A 22,830-nucleotide genomic window follows, 5' to 3' on the forward strand; every position below is an offset into this window, starting at 1 on the left:
TGGGGGTGCACCCTGCCCCAGGGACAAGAGGTGGGGGTTGGGGCTGGGGAAGATCACCCTGCCCTGGGGACAAGATGTTGGAAGGGAGGGGGGGGGAAATACCCCTGCCCTGGCAACAAGTGGGGGGACACCCTGCCTCAGGGACATGAGGGAGGGTCATCCTGCCCTGGAGACAAGAGGGAGAGTCACCCTGCCCTGGAGGGAGGAGGGGGTGGGTATGCTGTTGCAGAGGCAAGAGGGAGAGTCACCCTGCCCTGGAGGGAGAGAGGGTGGGTATCCTGCCCCCGGGGGAAGGGCAGTTAAGAGACGTGGCACCCTACCTAGTGTGGGTGGGGGAGAGAGAGGTACCCTGCAAGGGAATGGGGACTGGGGATAGAGAGGGGACTGTCTGGGGTGGGAATGAAGAGAGAGAGAGAAGGACCCAGCCTTGGGAGGTTTGGGGGGAGAGAGGGGATCCCTGCCTGGCAGGAGTCTGGGTTGGGAGGGGTGTGGGTGGGGGAGTGGCTATGTGAGGGACTCTGCCCATTGTGGTGGGGGGAAGGGTGGAAAAATGAGACTGTGCCTGTCTTGGGTGGGGTGGGGGGGGGGGGGGGGAAGAGAGAGGGATGGAGTTACCCTGCCCATTGGGGAAAGGATAGTGCGGGACCTTGCCTGGGGTGGCGTGGAGAAAGGATTACCCAAAGGTGGGGGTGTGCAGGGCAGAGACAGGGAGCATTTGCATGAGCTGCAGCTTAGGGTGGGGAATAGGAACCCTGTCCTAGAAAAACTGCTGATTCCTTGTCCCCAAGGCACTTAAAATGGTACTTTCAAATTTCCAATAACCTTTAGCCCTCCATTCATCATATTTCTGCAGCTACAGATCTATTCAATCACAGCCTCACTTCAATCTTTGATACCCTTTTCCTCAGAAAATCCCCTTACACTCTCCCAGTTTCTTCCAGCTGGTACAGCTCCAATCTTTGCTCCCTTCAATCCAAGGGGTTCTGACTTTAGCGTTTACGGGAGAATAACTGATTTAGCTATTTGTTGCCAGATCTGGCTGGACCACATGAAAGCATTATCACATTCTACTGTCCTCTCCCAAAACTGCTTACTGCATGATCAAACTGGAATGCAAAGATAGCCCCCGCCTTCACTTTTCCACGTCAAACTTCTTAGGCCTTCCACTCTCGCCAACAAGAAGTGCGAGGAGTTTGTGGACTTCTTTGTCATTAAAATTGAGACTGACAGTTCAGCTGTGTCTGCCAATTCCCCCAGCCCACCAAACCAAATTTCCCCCAAAGTTTCATCTTACCCTAGCCCTGAAATCGTGTTTTTCTCCAGTTTCTTTCCTGTCTCTCCTTGTGCCCTCTCTGAGCTCAGTTTAGCTATGAGACCTACTTCCTTGTTCCCACCTGGTCCCCCCGACCTTGTTCCCACCTGGTCCCCATGTTTGCTGATAATATAAATGGTTTCCTCTCAAGTACTGTTCCTGTCCGCATCAAATCTGCATCCATCAGCCAACTCCTCAAAAAACCCACCCTTGATCCCTCTGTTAAACTACTGCCCTATCTCCAACCTCCCTTTCATCATCAGTTCTTGAATGTGTTGTTGCCTTCCAAATCTGTGCCTGTCTTTCCCATAACTCGATGTTTACGACCATTCGAATTAGGAGCAGATGTAGACCATTCGGCTCCTCGAGCCTGCTCTGCCATTCAATAAGATCATAGCTGATCTGTTTCTGTCTCCAATTCGACACTTCCATCTACCCCTGATAATCTTTGATTCCCTTGCCTAACAAGAATCTATCTACCTACACCTTAAAAATATTCAGTGACCCCGACTCCACCACCTGAGGAAGAAAATTCCAAAGTCTCACAACCTTCTGAGAGAAAAAGTTTCTCCTCATCTCTGTCCTAAATGGGCAACCCCTAATTTTAAGACAGTTCCCCCTAGTTCTAGAGTCAACCACAAGAGGAAACATCTTTTCCACATCCACCTTGTCAAGACCGTTCAGGATCTTATAAACTTCAATCAAGTCTCCCCTCACTCTTCTAAACTCCAGTGAAAACAAGCCCAGTCTGTCCAACCTTTCCTCATAAGACAACCTGCTCATTGCAGGTATCAATCTCGTAAACCTCCTCTGAACCACTTCCAACACAGTCCAGTCACATCCTTCCTTAAATAAGGAGACCAAAACTGCACACAGTATTCGAGATGTGGTCTCATCAATGCCCTGTATAACTGAAGCATAACATCCTTACTTTTATTTTCAATCCCTCGTGATAAAGGATAGCATTCCATTAGCCTTCTTTATTACTTGCTGTACCTGTATACTAATTTTTTGTGACTCGTGCACTAGAACACCTAGATCCCTCTTCAACTTTGAGTTCTGTAGTCGTTCTCCATTTAAGTAATACTCTGCTTTTTTTATTCTTCCTGCCAAAGTGACCAAATTCACATTTTCTCACATTATACTCCATCTGCCAGATTTTTGCCCACTCACTCAACCTATCTATATCAATCTGCAAGCTCCTTATGTCCTGGTCACAACATACTTTCCTACCTATCTTTGTGTCATCTGCAAATTTAGCTACCAAGCCATTGCTCCCCTCATCCAAGTCATTGATATAAATTGTAAAAAGTTGAGGCCCCAGCACAGACCCCTGTGGGACTCCACTCGTTACATCCTGCTAATCAGAAAAAGACCCATTTATGCATACTCTGTTTTCTGCCAGTCAGCCAGTCTTCTAGCCATGCTAATATGTTACCCCCGACACCATGAGCTCCTACTTTGCGCAGTAACCTTTTATGTGGCACCTTGTCAAATGCCTTCTGGAAATCCAAGTACAGTACGTCAATGGGATCCCTTTTATCCACAGTGCATGTTACTCCTTTGAGGAACTTCAATAAATTGGTCAAACATGATTTCCCTTTCACAAAACTATGCTCATTATTCCCGATTACCTTGAATTTTTCTAAGTGCCCAGCTACATCCACCTTAATGATTGATTCTAACACCTTCCCCATGACAGACATCAAGCTAACTGGCTGATAGTTACCTGTTTTCTGTCTCCAACCCCCCCTGCCCCCTTCTTGAATAGAGTGGTTATATTTTCTACTTTCCAGTCTGATGGAACCTTTCCAGAATCTAGCAAATTTTGAAAAATTAACACCAATGCATTAGCCCCCTCTTTTAAGACCCTAGGATGAAACCCATCAGGACCTGGGGATTTGTCAGCCTGCAGCTCCATCAGTTTACTCAGTACTGTTTCCCTAGTGATTGTAATTTCACCAAGTTCCTCTCTTCCTTCCACCTCCTGATTTACAGCTATTACTGGTTTGAACTCTTGCAATCAAACTTTCACCCTTGCCACAGCACTGACATCCTATGTGAGTCTGTGCTGAACTATCCTTCCTCATGACCTGTTTGCAGCCTTTGACACAGTTGATCACACCATCCTCCTCCAACCGTTCTGTTGTCCAGCAGGGTGGGACTGCCTTCACCTGGTCCTATTCCTATTTTCCAGCCATAGCCAATCTCCTGGAATGACTTTTCTTTGTGCTCTAAAGCCATTATCTCTGGAGTCCCCCAAGGATCTATCCTTGGCCTTCTCCTATTTCTCACTGCTTGCTGCCCTTTGGTTGCAACATCTAAAAACACATTAGGCTCCATGTGCATGCTGATGACAGCTAGCTTGACTTCACTACCTCTCTTGACCCCTCACTGCCTCTGATTTGTTACCCAGCTGTCCAATGTCCAGTATTCTTTGAGCAGACTTTTACTTCAATTAAATATTGGGAAGATTGTTTTCAGTACCAGCCACAAACTCCATACTGTCGCTACTGACTCCACTCCTTTCCCTGGCTGCTGTCTGAGGCTGAACCAGGCTGCTCACTACCTTGCCATCCAGTTTGACTGAGCAGAACTTTCCATATCCTTTCAAAGAACAAAGAAAATTACAGCACAGGAACAGGCCCTTCGGCCCTCCAAGCCTGCGCCGATCCAGATCCTCTATCTAAACATGTCGCCTATTTTCTAAGGGTCTGTATCTCTTTTCTTCCTGCCCATTCATGTATCTGTCTAGATACATCAGGATCGCCTACTTCCATCTCGGTAACATCACCTGTCTCTACCCCTACCCCAGCTCATCTGCTGCAGAAACCCTCATCTATGCCTTTGTTTCTTTTAGTTCGATTATTCTGATGCTCTCCTAGCTAGCCTCTCGCTCTACTTGAGCTCATCCAAAACCTTGATGCTCATATTCGAATTCGGCCTGTTCGTTCATTACCCCTCTATTCGCTACATTGGCTCTCAGTGCGGCGATGCCTTGATTATAAAATTCTCATCCTTGTTTTCAAATCACTCTGAGCTTGACCCTCCCTGTCTCAGTAATCTTCTCCAGCCCTGCAACCCTCTGAGATCTGTGTTCTTCCAGTTTGCCCTCTTGTGCATCCCTGATTTTCTTTGTTCTGTTATTGATGCATCTAACCAATTGTTGAGGATATATATACAGACCAGTATTCATTGTCATTTATGGCATAGAAGGGGGCATTCGGCCCATCAAGTTCATGCTGGCTTTCCGTGGCGCAATCCAGTCAGTCCCACTCCCCCACTCGATTCCTGTCGCCCTGTAATTTTATTTCCTTCAAGTGCCCATCCAATTTCCCTTTGAAATCATTGATTGTCTCTGCTTCCACCACCCTGTGGGCAGTGAGTTCCAGGTCATTACCACTCTCTGCGTAAAAAAGTTCTTCCTCATATTCCACCTGCATCACTTGCCGAAAACCTGAAATCTGTGTCCCCTAGTCCTTGTACCATTTGTTGATGTGAACAGTTTTTCCTTGTATAACTTATCTAAGCCTGTCATAATCTTGTGCACCTCTAGCAAATCTCCTCGCCATCTCCTTTGCTCCAGGGAGAATAACCCCAGCTTTTCCAACCTAACCTTGTAACTAAAATCCCCCATCCTTGGAACCATTCTGGTAAATCTCATCTGCACCCTCTCAAGGACCCTCACATCCTTCCTAAAGTGTGATGATCAGAACTGGACACAATACTCTAGTTGTGGCCTAACCAGAGTTTATAAAGGTTCAGCATAACTTCCCTACTTTTGTACTTTAAGCTTCTATTTGTGAAACCAAAAATCCATATGCTTTGCGAACCACTCTCTCAATATGTGCTGCCGCCTTCAAAGATCAATGCACATATACTCCCAGGTCCCTCCGTTCCTGTACACACTTTAGAACCATTAAGTCTATACTTCCTCACCCCAACCCTTCTGCCAAAATGCATTACCTTACACTACTCTCTATTAACTGCCATCGGCCACTTGTCTGTTCATTTAGCTAGCCTATCTTATCTCCTGTTGTATGCAGTTCACATCATCCTCACTGTTTGCCACTCTTCCAAGTTTGGTATCAACGGCAAAATTTTAAATACTCTGTATTCCAAGATCCAAGTCATTTATATATAGCAAATAAAAACAGTGGTCCTAGCACTGACACTTGGGGAACACCACTGTTTACCATCCTCCAGTCTGAAAAGCAAGCATGTACCACGATTCGCTGTTTTCTGTCCTTAAGCCAATTTTTTATCCAATTGGACACTGACCCTCCTATTCCATGGACCTCTGTTTTGTTAACCAGCCTTTCATGTACTTTATCAAAGGCTTTCTTCAAATCCATATAGACAACATCCACTGCATTCCTTTCATCAACCTTTTCTGTTATTTCATCAAAAAATTCAATTGTATTAGACAAGCATGATCTGGCTTTTACAAATTCGTGCTGGCTATCCTTAATTAACCCAAACCTCTCCAAGTGCCTGTTGATTTTTTTTCCCCTGATTGTTTCTAAAACCTTACCCACCACTAATATTAAACTAACTGGCCTGTAGTTGCTAGGACTGTCCTTACACCCTTTATTGAATAAGGGTGTCACATTTACCACTCTTCAATCCTCTGGCACCTCCCCCATATCTAGGGAAGATTGGAAGTTTATGACCAGCCCTTCTGCTATCTCCACCCCCAATCCCTTTACCAATGTGGGATGCAAGCCATCCGGACCAGGTGACTTATCTATCTTGAGCATAGCCAGCCTTTTCAGTACCACCTCCCTCTCAATTTTTGTCCTATTCATTGCCTCTACTCTGTCCACTTCGACCCATATTTTGTCAGATTCCTCTTCTTTAGTAAACACCGATACAAAGTATTCATTAAGTATATTAGCCTTGCCCTGTGCTTCTAAGCATAATTTACTCTCTTTATCCTTAATAGGCCCACTCCATCTCTTACTACTCACTTACTATTTACATGCCAGTAGAGGATTTTTGGGTTCTCTTTTATGTTGACTGCCATTTTATTCTCATATTCTCTCTTTGCCAGTCTTCTTCTCCTCTTCACCTCCTCTCTCAACTTATCGTAGTTGACCTGGTTCTCACTTGAAGAATTCATCTGACAGGCATCGTCCACTCTCTTTTATTTGTTTCATCATATTCTCTATCTCCGTCGTCATCCAAGGAGCCCTGTTTTTTGGTTCCCCTACCTTTCCTCTTTGTTGGAATGTACCTAGCCTAGACTGAAGCATCTCTTCCTTAAAGATAACACATTGTTGCATTAGTTTTTCCTGTCAGTCTTTGGTTCCATTTTATCCTGGCTAGATCCCTTCTTATTGTATTGAAATTAGCCCTTTTCCAGTCCAGCTGTTCTACCTTATATTGTTCCTTGCTTTTTTTGCATTATGAGTCTAAACCTTATGATACGATGATTACTTTTACCCAAGTGCTCCCTCACAGTCAATTGGTCCATTTGGCCCACCTCATTTCCCAGCGCCAGATCCAGCAATGTCTCCGTTCTAGTTGGGTTGAGAACATACTGACAAAGGAAGTTCTCCTGAACACATTTTAGAAGTTCCTCCCCCTCCTTTCCATTTACTGTAACATTAACCCAATCAATATTTGGGTCATTGACGTCACCCAATATCACCACTCTATAGGTGTTGCATATCTCTGTGATTTCCCTACAGTCACACTCTCTCTCTCTCTCTCAATATTTGGAGGCCTATTGAATAGCCCTAGAGCATGGTCATGCCCTTTTTGCTTCTCAACTTTTACCAAATGGATTCTGTCCTTGCCCCCTCAAGGATATCCCCTCTTTCCAACCCTCTTCCCTAATCAGTACTGCCACCCCAGCTCCCATTTTTCCTTCTTTATCTTTTCTGAACACTTTATATCCTTGTGTATTCACAAAACCGGCTAGCTTGTGTAAGTGGGCCGCCAGTCACCGTTAAATCTAACTGTCTATTTCAACAGGTTAAAGCTGTTTACTTTGCCTTCGGGCAGTCATTGCCTTTGGAATCGCCTGTGGAAACAGCTTTTTTGAGGGTTGTGTGGCTTAAGGGCTACCTCATTATTAACTTTTATCAGGCGAGACTCTTCTCTGCAAGCTCTAATGTCTAGTTACTGGACAAAAATCAATGAGCGTCTAAGCTGAAGTACTGAGACTGAAACTGCTGCCTTTAGCAATGTGAAGGGCTAGGCTAATTTTATCACTGTCTTCACAAGTGCTTTTCAGACTGAGCAACTTTATGTAAAACTTGTTCTTGGAACAAGCATCTTGGTTCACATGAGTTTTCTCAACCTGAGCTATTATGTTGCTCACAATGTGCACCAAGTCCTGATAGACTTATTTCAAGGTTTCTTAAATGTTAGAATGTAATAGGACAGCAAGAAATGTTGATTTTTCTTGGGATCAATTTAGTGTGAGGTATTTGGTAAGGTATCTCTCACAGGAGGCATGTTATAAAAATTAAGGTGTATATGAAGAGGCAATACAACAGCATGAATAGAAAAGCAAAATGCAGATTCTGGGAGCCTGAAATAAAGACAGAAAATGCTGGAAATACTCAGGTCAGGCAGCATCTGTGGAGAGAGAAACAGAATTAACGTTTCAGGTCGTTGACCTCTCATCAGAACGGGTGGTCAGGAAACTGTTAGTGATGGAGAGCATCGGTCACGGATGTAGGTGCAAAGAGACTGGAAAAGGAGAGAAAAAATAGTCGAGATAGGAAGAAATCAGTTCAGTGGAACAGGAACAGGCTGAAACAATAGAAATTATAGGTTCATCTTGGTCAGATGTGATCTAGAGCATTGTGCTCAGTTATGGGTACCACATCTTGGGAAAATATATTGACCTTGGAGGGCCTGAATCCTGGACTAGATAAGGTTGGGTGGGAGGAGGCTCGTATGGACCAAAACACTGTATGGACCACTTGGGCTAAATGGCTTGGTTCTGTGCTGAAATAAGTTTGGTTTGCATTCTCTTATGTTTAAAAGGTTGAAGAGTGATCTAATTTAGATGCTTAAAATAGTAAGCAATTCAGTCGCTGAGATATAGTGAAACTATTTCTTCAGACGGCATTCAACGCAAGGGGACATTATTTTATGCATTTTTTTGTAATGGCTCCAAAATTCTCCATCTTTATGCCTCCTACTAGCAATGTTGCCACTTTCTCATCTGCTGAAATGTGGCTTTCTTCAGACAAACGCTGCTTGTAAGCCATTGTAATCGCAAATTTATTGAATTTCCTGTATACTAGTGAAAAATAGAATAGAGTTTTTGACTACGGTAGAATTTTACCACGTCTAACTTGGTTGTATTTTGAAGATAGTATCAAACTAAAAAAAAAAGCATATAATTGCGCAAAGATGGGTGTCAGGTTAGACGATTGGACAGAATATAAAGAACAGCAAAGGATGACTAAAAGATTGATGAGGGAAAAATTAGAGTACGAGAGAAAGCGAGCTAGAAATATAAAAACATATAGTAAGAGTTTCTATATATTTAAAAAAAGCATCAACAAAGTTAGCATTGGTTCTATAGCAAGTGAGTCTGGGGAATTAATAAGGGAAAATAAGGAGATGGCAGATGAATCAAACAGGTATTTTGCATCAGTCTTCACTATAGAGGATACAAGTAACATCCCAGCAATAGCTGTAAATCAGGAAATGGAAGGGAGGGAGGAACGCAAGAAAATTATAATCACCAAGGAAGTGGTACTGAACAAATTGTTAGAGCTGCAGGCTGACAAGTACCCGGGTCCTGATGGACGTCATCCTACGGTTCTAAAAGAAGTGGCTAGTGCGATAGTTGATGCGTTGGTTTTAATTTTCCAAAATTCCCTAGATCAAGGGAAGGTTCCATTAGATTGGAAAATAGTGAATGTAACTCCTTTATTCAAAAAGGGAGGAAGACAAAAAGCAGGAAACTACAGGCCAGTTAGCTTAGCATCTGTCTTGGGGAAAATGTTGGAAGCTATTATTAAAAACGTTATGGCAGGCAGTTGGAAAAATTCAAGGTAATCAGGCAGAGTCAGCATGGTTTTGTGAAAGGGAAATCATGTTTAATTTGCTTTGGATAAAGGAGAACTGGTGGATGTATTGTACTTAGATTGCCAGAAGACATTTGATAAGGTGCCACATCAAAGGTTCTTGCGGAAAATAAAAGCTCATGGTGTAGGGGGTAACATATTGGCATGGATAGAAGACTGGCTAGCTAACAGGAAGCAGAGAGTAGGGGTCATTTTCTGGTTTGCAAGATGTAACAAGTGGTGTGCCACAGGGATCAGTGCTGCGGCCTCAACTTTTTACAATTTGTATAAATGACTTGGATGAAGGGACCGAAGGTATGGTTGCTAAGTTTGCTGATGACACATGGTAGGTAGGAAAGTAAGGTGTGAAGAGGACATAAGGAGGCTACAAAGGGATATAGATAGGTTAAGTGAGTGAGCAAAGATTTGGCAAATGGAGTATAATGTGAGAAAATGTGAAATTGTCCATTTTTGGCGGGGAAAAAAAAAAGCATTATCTAAATGGTGAGAGATTGCAGAGGGATTTGGGTGTCCTAGTGCATGAATCGCAAAAGGTTAGTATGCATGTTCAGCAAGTATTTAGGAAAGCTAATAGAATGCTTTTGTTTATTGCGATTGGAATTGAATACAAAAGTAGGGAGGTTATGCTTCAGTTATATAGGGCATTGGTGAGACCACATCTGCAGTACTGTGTACAGTATTAGTCTCCTTGTTTAAGGAAGGATGTAAATGCATTGGAAGCAGTTCAGAGAAGGTTAACTAGACTAATACCTGGAATGGGCAGGTTGTCTTATGAGGAAAGGTTGGTCGGGCTAGGCTTGTAGCCACTGGAGTTTAGGAGAGTAAGTTGTGACTTGATTGAAACATATAAGATCCTGAGGGATCTTGACAGGGTGGATGTGGAAAGGATGTTTCCCCTTGTAGGAGAATCTAGAACTAGGGGTCACTGTTTAAAAATAAGGGGCCACCCATTTAAGACAGAGATGAGGAGAAGTTTTTTCTCTCAGAGTTGCGCGTCTTTGGAACTTTCTTCCTCAAAAGGCAGTTGAATCAGAATCTTTAAATATTTTTGAGGCAGATAGATTCTTGATAAGCAAGGGGGTGAAAGGTTATCAGGGTTAGGTGGGAATGTGGAGTTGAGGTTACAATCAGATCAGCTATGATCTTATTGAATGGTGGAGCAAGCTCAAGGGGCCGAGTAGCCTACTCCTCCTAATTTGTACGTTGTATCCTCAATTCCTTTTTACATTCAGTTTAGGTTTGATTTTTTTTTATTTGTTCAGGGTGTGTGCATCGCTGGTAGGTTTGCATTTATTGCTCATCCCTAATTGCCCTTGAGAAGGACTTCCTGAACTGCTGCAGTCCTTGGGATGTAGGTACACCAACAGTGCTGTTTGGAAGGGAGTTACAGGATTTTGACCCAGCGATATAGTTCCAAGTCAGGATGGTGTATGGCTTGGAGAGGAACTTTCAGGAGGTGGTGTTTCCATGCACCTGCTGCCTTGTCCTTCTAGGTAGTAGAGGTCGCAGGCTTTGAAGGTGCTGTCGAAAAAGCCTTGGTGAGTTGCTGCAGTACATCTTGTAGATGGTACAGACTACTGCCACTGTGTGTCGGTGGTGGAGGGAGTGAATGTTGAAGGTGATGGATGGGGTATCAATCAAGCAGGCTGCTTTATCCTGGATGGTGTAGAGCTTGTTGAGTGTGGTTGGAGCTGCAACTGTGCAGGCAAGTATTTCATCACACTCCTGACATGTGCCTTGTAGATGGTAGACAGGAAGTAAGTTATGTGCTGCAGAATTCCCAGCCTATGGACCTGCTGTTCTAGCCACAGCATTGCTGTAGCTTGTCCAGTTCCCAGGATGTTGATAGTGGGGGATTCAGTGATGATAATGCCATTGAACATCAAGGGAATATGGTTGGATTCACTCTTGTTGGAGACGGTCATTGCCCGGCATTTGTGTGGCGCAAATGTGACTTGCCACTTATTAACCCAAGCCTGGATGTTGTCCAGGTCTTGCTGCATATGGACATGGGCTGCTTCAGTATCTGAGGAGTTGCAAATGATGCTGAACATTGTGCAATCATCAGCGAACATTCCCTCTTCTGACCTTATGATGAAGGGAAGGTCATTGATGAAGCAGCTGAAGATGGTTGGGCCTAGGACACTACCCTGAGGAACTCCTGCAGTGATGTCCAGGAGCTGAGATGATTGACTTCCAACAACCACAACCATCTTCCTTTGTGCTCGGTATGACTCCAACCAGTGGAGAGTTTTCCCCCTGATTCCCATTGACTCCAGTTTTGCTAGTGCTCCTTGATGCCATACTTGGTCAAATGCTGCCTTGACATCAAGGCCAGTCACTCTCACCTCACTTCTAGGATTCAGCTCTTTTGTCCATGTTTGAACCAAGGCTGTAATGAGGTCAGGAGCTGAGTGGCCCCGGCAGAACCCTAACTGAAAGTCACTGAGTAGGTTATTGCTAAGCAAGTGCCGCTTGATAGCACTGTCAGTGACCCCTTCCATCGCTTTGCTGATTATCGGGAGTAGCCTGATAGGGTGTTAATTGGCCTGTTTGGATTTCTCCTACTTTTTGTAGCTGGGGCATACTTGGGCAATTTTCCAAGCTGTCAGGTAGATGCCTGTGTTATAGCTGTACTGGAACAGCTTGGCTAGGGGTGCGGCAAGTTCTGGAGCACAGGTCTTCAGTACTATTGCCAGAATGTTGTCAGGGCCCATAATCTTTGCAGTATCCAGTGCCTTCAGCTATTTCTTGATGTTACATCTGTGAAGCTGGGGCCTCAAGAGGAGGCTGAGATTGATCATCCAATCAGCACTTCTGGCTGAAGATGGATGCAAGTGCTTGAGCTGTGTCTTTTGCACTGATATGTACCCCATATATTAATTTCAATGTAAAATTTAAAAAATGCAAAATGTTTCTACAGCCATTTTGTTATTCTCTCACCTGGGGGTGTTCAAACTTTTGTTTTCATGCCTCTGGGTCACATATATATAAGTTTAAATCAGTGTTTCAGTTAACTTGCACATATTTCAAGCTCCAAATACTAATTGATCTGATTTCGGATTTACAGTCTACTGAAGATTTTTCTGTGCTAAAAATTTGACTTGTCCAATATTTTGAATTAAGCAACTTAAAATAGCAAATTTGGAAATTAGTGGCAAAAAAAAATTGTTGCAAATCACAGAATGATGCTGAACAGTAAGTAAAATTTAGAGTACCTGATGGCTCAAATCAGAGTGAACAACACATGTTGACTTCTTTACCTACTTGCCCTATAGTCTTTCCGTGTCTGACCATGGACTGTTTGGCTCATTCTGACTGGCTACCAGATCTTGACCCCCTTTGTCAGCTTGCCTGAGTATACTCCAGACTCTTACTCCTTGTCATTACTGTCACATATCAAGCCTGATGTCTCACCCAGGTCCATTTCCTACCTGACTCGTGACAATGTCAACATTATCATGGAAGTTTAGCCTGTCTCAAAAGCCTGGGCTTTGCTGGGGAGAGCTTCCAAATGCATTTGTGCAATCTGACCATATACAGCTTATAGAATTTCCCAGCCTGCAATCTGTGCATCAGAATGTGTTAAGATGGAAGGGTGATGTCTCTCGTCCAATGAGTATTTGAGAGTTTTTTTGCTTTTCCCAAAAGATTTGGAAACAAACTAGCGATTAAATTCTCAAAGCTTTGTTTCAGACAGGCTGACATTTATTTAAATTCCCTGTGACCTTGCTCACAGTTAGAAGAAATGGCATATCTTTTAGCTGCCTTCATTGTAACAGGCTGAAAATATTGTAGCCCCAGCTGTGGAGGAAGTAGGAACAGATATTAATGTTACCATTGATTTCTATGGTCTGAGATGTTTACCGACTCATGGAATGCTAAGGTTTTTTTTATTCTTTCATGGGATGAGTGTCACTGGCAAGGCCAGCATTTGTTGCCCATCCCAAGTTGCCTTTGAGAAGGTGGAGCTGCCTTCTTGAATCGCTGCAGTCTATCTGGTGTAGGTACACCCATAGTGCTTTTAGGACAGGAGTTCCAGGTTTTTGACACAGCGACAGTAAAGGAACACCGACAGTGTTTCAAGTCCAGATGGTGTGTTGCTTGCAGGGAACTTGCAGGTGGTGGTGTTCCCGTACGTCTACTGTCCTTGTCCTGCTAGGAGGTAGAGGTTGTGGGTTTGGAAGGTGCTGTTGTGCATCTTGTATATTGTACACACTGCAGCCACTGTGCCTTGGTGGTGGATGGGATGCTTTATCTTGGTCGTGTCGAGCTTCTTGAGTGTTATTGGAGCAACAGTCATCCAGACAAGTGGAGAGAATTCCATCACATGCCTTGTAGATGCGACAGACTTTGGGGAGTCAGGAAATGAGTTACTTGCTGCAGAATTCCCGGCTTCTGACCTGCTCTTGTAGCCATGGTATTTATGTGGCTGGTTCAGTTCAGTTTCTGGTCAGTGGTAACTTCCAGGATGTTGATGGGGGAATTCTGCGATGGTAATGCCATTGAACACCAAGGGTCGAAGGTTAGAATCTCTCTTGTTGGAGATGGTCATTGCCTGGTACTCGTGTGGTGCAAATGTTACTTGCCATTTATCAGCTCAAGCCTGGATGTTGTCCAAGTCTTGCTGTATGTGGACACAGACAGCTTCATTATCTGAGGAGTCGTGAATGGTACTGAATTCTGAGCAATCGTTTGGGAACATCCCCACTTGTGGCCTTATGATAGAGAGAAAGTCATTCATGAAGCAGCTGAAGGTTTTTGGGCCTAGGACACGACCCTAAGGAACTCCTGCAGCGATATCCTGGGGATTAGATGTCTGACCTTCAACAACCACAACCATCTTCCTTTATCCTAGGTATGACTCCTACCAGTGGAGAGTTTTCCCCCTGATTCCCATTGACTTCAATTTTGCTAGGGCTCTTTGGTGCCGCAAGTCAAATGCTGCCTTGATGTCAAGGGCAGTCACTCTCACCTCACCTCTTGAATTCAGCTCTTTTGTCCATGCTTGGGCCAAGGCTGTAATGAGGTCTGGAGCCGAGTGGCCCTGGCGGAACCCAAACTGAGCATCGGTGAGCAGGTTATTGCTGTGTAAGTGCACTGTTAATGACACCTTCCATCATTTGCTGATAGAGAGTAGACTGATAGGGCAGTAATTAGTCGGATTGGATGTATGCTGCTTTTTATGGATAAGACATACCTGGGCAATTTTCCATATTGTCGGGTAGATGTCAGTGTTGTAGCTGTACTGGAACAGCATGTTAGGGTATGGCTGCTTCTGGGGCACAAGTTTTCAGTACTGATGTCAGGATATTGTCGGGGCCCATAGTCTTTGCTGTATCCATTACCTCCAGCCATATCGTGATATCACATAGAGTGAATCGAATTGGCTTAAAAAAAGTTCCAAGGCATTTCACACATGCGTGTATGGAAAATGGATATTGAGCCAGGAAAAGATAGATTTGGAAGGGTAACCGAAAGTTTGTAACCGAAAGTTTGGTCAAATAGCTGGTGTTTGATGTTTTTAAGAGGCAGAGGGGTTTTAGGAGGAATTCCAGACAGTTGGACGCACGGTGAAAGCTCTGCTGTCATTGGTAAGGTGAAGGAGGGAGACACAAGAAGCTAGAGTCGAAGGAATGGATAATTTGGTTGGAAGGTAGAGATCTGATGAATGTTGTCGAAGCAGGTGGAGCAAGGTCATGGAGCGGGAATTTTAAATTTGAGGCATGGGGAGTAGGGAGCCAATGTCAGTGAGCAAGAAGGGGAGTTAGAAACAGATGGGACTTAGTCCCCCTACTCCAGTGGACCAAGATGAATTATCAGTTCCCCTCAACAACATTAAAAAAGGAACAAAAAAAAAACCTACTCTTAGCGTTCTAATTTAACAGCTTATCTGTATAAAATGAAATGCCTGCACTTTTTCGCCACCTGTGCCTAACAGTTGGTTAATTTTATGCCTGGTTTGTCACACTCTGGATATTAAATTCCACAGGAGAAGGGTGGCGGCTACCCATCATGGAACTCTCTTCTCTCATAATTTCTCCACAAGAGCAAGAAGTTTCTGCCTGGTTCTCGCGTGATGTAAGATGTTGTAATGTGTCATGGATATTGTAGTTCCACAGGAGCAGGGTAAAAACTGTAACTGCATGATTCATTTCTTCCTCCATGCCCAGAATTATAAGCAGTAGCTGGAAAACACCAGTCTCTGGACTAGGTGAAATTTGCAACTCAAGTCTCTGGCTCCCTACAGAAGGCTTGACCTCTGTGGAAAATGCTTCCTCTGAGCAATTTTAATAGCAAATAACCAAATTTACAGGTAAATTTTAGTAATTTTTCAGAATTGTGTATTTGTTATAAATGTTGTTTCTAGTTGGATAAACTTGGGACTGCTGAGTAAGAAAGATCTGAGTGCTACAGGGCATGAATAATAGAAGGTCCACTATTAGGCCTTTTGAGAAATAGAATGTTGGGATATATTGCCTGGATGATGAAATTAAAGAAAAACAAAATATATTGTCTCTGTACAAGGCCTTGGTTAGACCTCATCTGGAATACTGTATCAATTTCTGCTCATCTCACCAGGTTGGTAATGTACAGGCACTGAAAAAGGTTCAGGGGAGTGTCATTAATTATCGAATCATGGACTGGTTACAGCACAGGCCTGTCGAGCCCGTGTTGGCTCTCTGCAGGAGCAATTTAGCTAGTTGCATTCTTTCGCCCTTTCCCCATAGCCCTGAAGATTATTTTCCCTTCAGGTGCTTATCCAATTCCCTTTTGAAAACTGCCATGCAGACCCCCACCTGCCAAAAATGAGGCACATTAATTTTGCCACATGGACATTAAATTTCAAATTGTTGCTGACAAGGGGTTGCCAGGCCTCTGGCTGGAAAGACATTTTTGCATATTAACAGACAGTGCTTGTCGACAAAGGAGCTATTCCCTATACCAATTAAATCCACAAACCTGGTCAGACCAGTTAGTCACATGACTGAAGCAGACCTCCTCTCCTGTCTGTCTGCTCCCATCTCTTTCTCACAGAACTCCAAAACCCACTGAAGACACATGAACCCCAAGAGAGAAAAGTCTCCGACAGTGAACAAGGTTTAAGAAGAATACTGGGCCCCAACAAAAAGCACGATCCACCTACAATTAAGGACTCTATAGATATTGCCTCAAACTTTTCCACCTTATTTCTTCTGCTCTTTCGTCCCTATCTGCATTTATTGCATGTGCATGCTAATGTGGGCGCGTCGTGTATCCATAGGTGTTAACCGAATTAGAGTTTAAGTTTAATAAAATTTCTCTTTTCTTTAAACTAGCCTATTGTGCTAGTTTCTTTGCCTTGTAGTTGGAAAGTGGTGAACAAGGATTCACCATGGGGGAGCTAAAAACACGGTGTGTTTAAAAATTAAACCCTGTTACAGTGAGACCAGGTGAAGGCTGAAAAGGAACCTTAGACTTCTTTCTCACCTGGTCGTAACAAAACCATGATTGAATTTGCCACCGCCACCCTTTCAGGCAGTGCATTCCAGATCATGACCACTCCATGTTTTTTAAAAAACGTTTCTGCTTATGTTATTTCGTTCTTTTTTCAGATTTATATCTAGTTTAAAGGTGCTCCGTTATCATGATAAGCTTAGGAATCTTTTTTTTAAACTCTAGAAAAACGTAGACTTTGAGATTCGATTGAGAGTTTCAAAGTAATGAAAGGATTAGATTTTATCCATGTGGATTGGGTATTTGGGTTAGATAAATTAGAGGGATGATCAGGAATGGTATAAGACATGTAAGCATAAAACTAATTTAGATGTTGGCTATTTATCGTCAGAGTTGTCGGCTACTAGAACAAAATACCAGCACGTGCAGTGTGTGTGGATTCGCTGGAAACATTCAAGAGAAACTGGGGGCGTTCCTTTGTGTGACCAATATCATTACAATTAGAAAATAGAAGGGTGTTGGGTGCTGTTTTTTCAGACACTGTGGCCTCCTGGACTTGTCTGATCATTTTTTTAGGGGAGGGGATAGTCAAGAGAAATATTTCCTAAACTGGCTGAAGATTTTTTTATTGCCTCTTGCGGAGATTGCTTGGCTGGCAACTTTGGGGGGGAAAAGAAATGGGGGATTTGATTTCATTTCCATTAGTTACCTGTTCCACATTTGCTACTTTCCATTTGTTCAAACTCAGTCAGTCAATCATGTATTTCGTTGATTGATATCCCCCTATTTTACCAAGGTTTTGGTCACCTGACCTAATATCTCCTTTTGTGTCTCGGTGTCATACTTTTATAATGCTCCTTGGGAGATTTTTTATTGCATTAAAGGTGCTGTACAAATATAAGCTGTTGTTGATGTATGCAATTATGTTACCAGTCACGAATATCTAAGATAAATAGTCATTAAAGTCAGCATACTCCTTAATGTCTATTTGTTGATGGGTACGTTATACTGAAAGTGATCATAAGATGAGTAATCTGTATACATTTTACATTATTTCCTAATAATTTAGTCATCAATGCAGTGAAGGCCTGTTATGGATCCTGGATCAGGGAAAACATTAAAAAGTTTTATAAAGAAGTGCAAACAAAATAGACTGTAGAAGACTAAATTGGGATTTGTTTCAGAGCATGAATTGGAAAATGGTGTGACTGTAATGGTGGCAAAGGCCCATCTAGCTGATATTTTTATTTAATAATAGTGGATTTATAAAACAGATATATGTGGTGAATGTTGAAATAGGATGCAATAGTCATTTGTTTGTGTATTTCAGAGTTGGGCAACATTTTTATTATTTAGGATCACATTTTCAGTTGCAACTAAAATGAGCCGAAAACCAAAAGAATACCAGTTGAACAAGCGTATATTGTGCAAGTATTTTATTTCTTGAAAGATCGAATGGGGGAGTAAGGTACTGCGTCTTTGTCACTGGTTGATGTGACATAATAAGATTTAGTTCCCTGATTCAGTAGGCCGATTGGATTAAGACTTAAATAAGAACATAAGAACTAGGAGCAGGAGTAGGCAATTCAGCCCCTCGAGCCTGCTCCGCCATTCAATACGATCAAGGCTGATCTCATCTCGGCCTCAACTCCACTTTCCTGCCTGTTCTCCATAATCCTTCAACCCATTACTAATTAAAGATCTGTCTCTCTCCTCAAATTTACTCCATGTCCCGCATCCGCCGCACTCTATGGTAGTGAATTCCACAGACTCATGACCCTTTGAGAGAAGTAATTTCTCCTCATCTCTGTTTCAAATCTGCTACCCCTTATCCTAAAACTATGACCTAGATTGCCCCACAAGAGGAAGCGTCCTCTCTACATCTACTTTGTCAATCCCCTTAATCATCTTGTATACCTCATTTAGATCTCCTCTCATTCTTCTAAACTCTAGAGAGTAAAGGTCTAAACTGCTCAATCTCTCTTCATAAGACAAACCCCTCATCTCTGGAATCAATCTAGTGAACCTCCTCTGAACTGCCTCCAATGCAACTACATCCCTCCTCAAGTAAGGGGACCAAAACTGTACGCAATACTCCAGTTACGGCCTCACTAATGCCTTGTACAGTTGCAGCAACACTTCCCTACTTTTTTACTTCTATTCCTTTAGCAATGAGTGCCAAAATTCCATTTGCCTTCCTTATTTAAGATTGCAGTGTGAACCGCCTATTTGTAAAGCACATTGTCTAACTATTTTTAAAGTGTGTTTTAAAACAATGTATAGAGTTTTGAAAAATCTGCAAATTGTTCTTGTTTCACACACTCATCCCACAATAAGATGATTCTGCTTAAGCATACGTATACTCATTATAATCAGTGTCATTCAATGCTTATCTTTGTCACTTTCTTATATATTTACAGTCTTAAGGACAAAATGGTTGGTCGAAGAGATTTTCAATTGGCAAGTTCTCTGGAAAAGAAATACAACTTTAAGCCACTGCATATTTTAAAAATAGATATCCTGGCAGGTTTTAAATGAAATTGTGATGCAAGGTTTATTCCTGCATGTATTTACGAAGGAATATTTTTATTGAATGTTTGTGTAAATCTGTTATTTTAATGTTAGTATAACTTTTTTTGATTATCATTCAGCAGTTTCATATTTAAATATCGCTTTCACCCATTGCTATCACTAGAGATCACTGGGCATGTGTGTACCTCAGCAGCGCTATCTAGTGGCAAATGCAAAATACATTGTGCTGACTGGTCTTAGGATCGTAATGTTTTAACAGCATTATCTCTGCAACTACATAAGATTACCTCTTGCTCTCAGTTTTAGACTTTAGCTTACTGTGAACGAGATGAATTTGGTAATGCCTTTACCTTTGGTTTTGCAGTCTGGACAGCAGCAGCACAGTGTTCAATTCATTCGCAAGTATTCAGAGCTCAAAATGCTGCTATATTCAGCTTGGTAAGGATGGAATTTCTGGATTAAAGATGTTTAAATTATTATCTGATATGTGCTTACATTTTGTGATTAAGTCGATTTTCAATTAAAAGAAAAAAAGGGACTTCTGTTTATATAGTGCCTTTCATGACCTCAGCCCATCCCAAAGTGCTTTACAGTCGGTGAAGCCCTTTTGAAATTACACTGTTGTAATTATTCAATTGATCAGAGCAGTGCTTCCAGCTCGACTAATATGTCCTTGCAACAAGGGTAACATACAACCAGAAATCCTGATTTAATGTATTTTGGATAGCTGCATGTGGAAACAAACTTTGAAAAATGGCTTTGCTCAATTTTGTAGTTAGTAAATTAAGTACCTCAGTCATTGGAAGCAGGATAAGAAAATATTTTGGCTATTGTGATGAGTTTCCATCAGGTACCCTAAGGCAATGCTGAATTAATACAGACTGCCTCTTAAAAAAAGAATGTATTCTTGAAGAAACCTAGAACTTGTCTACACATTTCTGTGGGAGACTTTATGAACTGTAAAAGTGTACAAGAGCTTTAGTATTACAAACTGAGATTCATGATCTTAAATTTTACCCTGTGAGTAAATGGGCCAGACGGAAGAAAAGTCTCCAATTAAATCTCTGGTCAGTGAAAATGAGTAAACTCAGCTGGGGGTGATGGAAGGGAATGAATGAGGGGGCTGCTACAATTGATCTAAATGGCCCTGAATTACAAATAGGGATAATTAGATAGTATTCCTGCTCTTGATTTTATCCCGTGAACACTGCCAGATGTGCATGTATGAATGTGGAATGAGGACAGAACTGAGCTTGGCTTTGCACTCTTTCTTCCTCACACTTGTCCCTCCTCTCTTCACACCTCCACCACCCTCCCCCCAACTCCAAGCCAAATTAAAACGTGACTAGTATGTTTTTGTTCTTTGGGACTTGTATACAAATAGTGGTCATTTATGTGAAGTATTTAAAGGTGCCTCCTGCCCAAGAAGATCTTGGAAGGGGGAAAGCACCATGCTGAGATGATTCAGTATCACTCTTGTGTGCATGTATGTGTGTGTTGGGGTGGGGTGGGGTGGGGGGGGGGGGGGGTGGGTGGGTGGGTGGGGGAGGTGAGGAATTATTTTGTTTATTTAGAATATTTTTCTGACACTTGCCACAGTTTCCATTAGCAGTCGAAGTATTCTGTGACACAAGTACTTTACTGTGTGGGTCAGCATGCTCAGGTTTAACAGTTATCTCTTAATTGTGTTACATGTCAGTCATGTTCATCTGTGTCTTCTAAAAACTGTCAAACCGATATATTTGTCCAAATTGTTTGGGTAGGTTGATGTACAGGTTCAATAATGCATACAGGTAATGAGAGAAAGCAAGATACAAAATAAGTATATTTGAAACAGTAAAAATAGAATCAACACATAAGGGGTTAAGATACTCTTATGTATTTCTTACAAAGTCACCAGGATTTTGCTTGCAGCAGGTTTGTCATTTAATATACAAATTTCTTTTTTTTTTTCTTTTGGGCCTCCTTATCTCGAGAGACAATGGATACGCGCCTGGAGGTGGTCAGTGGTTTGTGAAGCAGCGCCTGGAGTGGCTATAAAGGCCAATTCTGGAGTGACAGGCTCTTCCACAGGTGCTGCAGAGAAATTTGTTTGTTGGGGCTGTTGCACAGTTGGCTCTCCCCTTGCGCCTCTGTCTTTTTTCCTGCCAACTACTAAGTCTCTTCGACTCGCCACAATTTAGCCCTGTCTTTATGGCTGCCCGCCATACAAATAATGACATACATATACATGGCATACATTCCATTTCCACTAAGGAGTTTGGAGCTTCAACAATAACTGAAATTGAGCATTGAGGGCTGTAATTTAGATCATGGAACATCTCAGTTTATGTCAAGGTACTGACTATAACAGAGTTTAGCTTATCTCAAAACCTTGAGTTGAGGCAATGATGTTTGGATCCTTGCTGCTTCGTCCATATATATCGCTTAATTGTGTATTTCGTCATCATCGGCTGTCCCTCGTTTCAAGGATGACGTCTACTCAGGGTCATAAGTTTCTGCCATTGGTCTTCATGTGACTGAACAGGCCGATTCTGTGCCCGCAGATCTTTGGGAACATTGGGCAGGATATCCCATGAAGTAGTGGAATCTGGAGTGCGGAATTTGCTTCCTTTTCTTTATTTCTCTGCTGCCGCTCTGGCTCCTCATTAAGGTGTTTGGACTCTGTATTCCAGTGCCTGTTGATCTGCGTATGTTACTGTTACAAGTAAGTTTGTACAGCCACAGTAACATTTAGAATTCATTGAGAAATTGCAACAGAGAGAAAGACAAGAAGTGGGCAAAAGCATTGTAACAAGCAAAACCCATTTAGAACATGAGTTCCCCATTTAATATGCTGACAAGGTCTGATTGCATGCATCCAATTATGTACATTGATCATATCTGCCACAGAACAGTGGAATCCTTCCAGAGAAGTAACTGGCTAAAGCCAATTTTTAAATTAAATCATATGAAAATCAAATACAGAAATCTCCTTATTATCAAAATTCTTTTCCCTGACAGGTGATCAACTCTAATCTTTTCTCATGCCTTACATATACCTGTCTAGTAGGATGTTTGTGAGAGTAGTCCATGTTTACTTTAACGTTTCAGGTCAATGATAAAAGGTCAAGCTGATATGTTAACTCTGTTTCTCTCTCCACAGTTGCTGCCTGACCTGAGTATTTCTTGCATTTTCTGTTTTTATTTTAAAAGAAAGTTTTGTCACTTTCCTGCTGTGTGTGCATGGTTAGAGAATGGTTTACAGCTTAGAGTTAAAAATTGATTGTAGACAAAATAAGAGGAAGCGGTGGTGTAGTGTTAATGTCACTGGACTAATAATCCAGAAGCACAGGCTAATGCTCTGGGGACATGGGTTCGAATCCCACCATGGCAGATGGTGAAATGTGAACTCAGTTAATAAATCTGGTATTAAAAGCTAGAAATTAAAAGCCATGAAACCATTGTAGCAAAAACCCATTAGGTTCACTAATGTCCTGTAGGGAAGGAAAT

At 42.4% G+C, this 22,830-nt stretch overlaps 1 protein-coding gene across 6 annotated transcripts in view; it reads left to right on the plus strand.

Annotated features, from left to right (window-relative positions):
- Window positions 1–22,830, plus strand: part of LOC137370159 (CYFIP-related Rac1 interactor B) — a 235,911-nt gene that overhangs the window by 24,477 nt on the left and 188,604 nt on the right. Inside the window, exon 2 of one of the 6 annotated variants that reach the window (XM_068032408.1) lies at window positions 19,703–19,776. The exons of the other annotated variants lie outside the window; for them this stretch is intronic. Coding sequence (XP_067888509.1) covers window positions 19,703–19,776 — 74 coding nt within the window. The remainder of the gene's footprint in view (window positions 1–19,702; window positions 19,777–22,830) is intronic. 6 annotated transcript variants of the gene reach the window in all.

This window comes from Heterodontus francisci, chromosome 5 (assembly GCF_036365525.1).
Source record: "Heterodontus francisci isolate sHetFra1 chromosome 5, sHetFra1.hap1, whole genome shotgun sequence".
NCBI lineage: Eukaryota > Metazoa > Chordata > Chondrichthyes > Heterodontiformes > Heterodontidae > Heterodontus > Heterodontus francisci.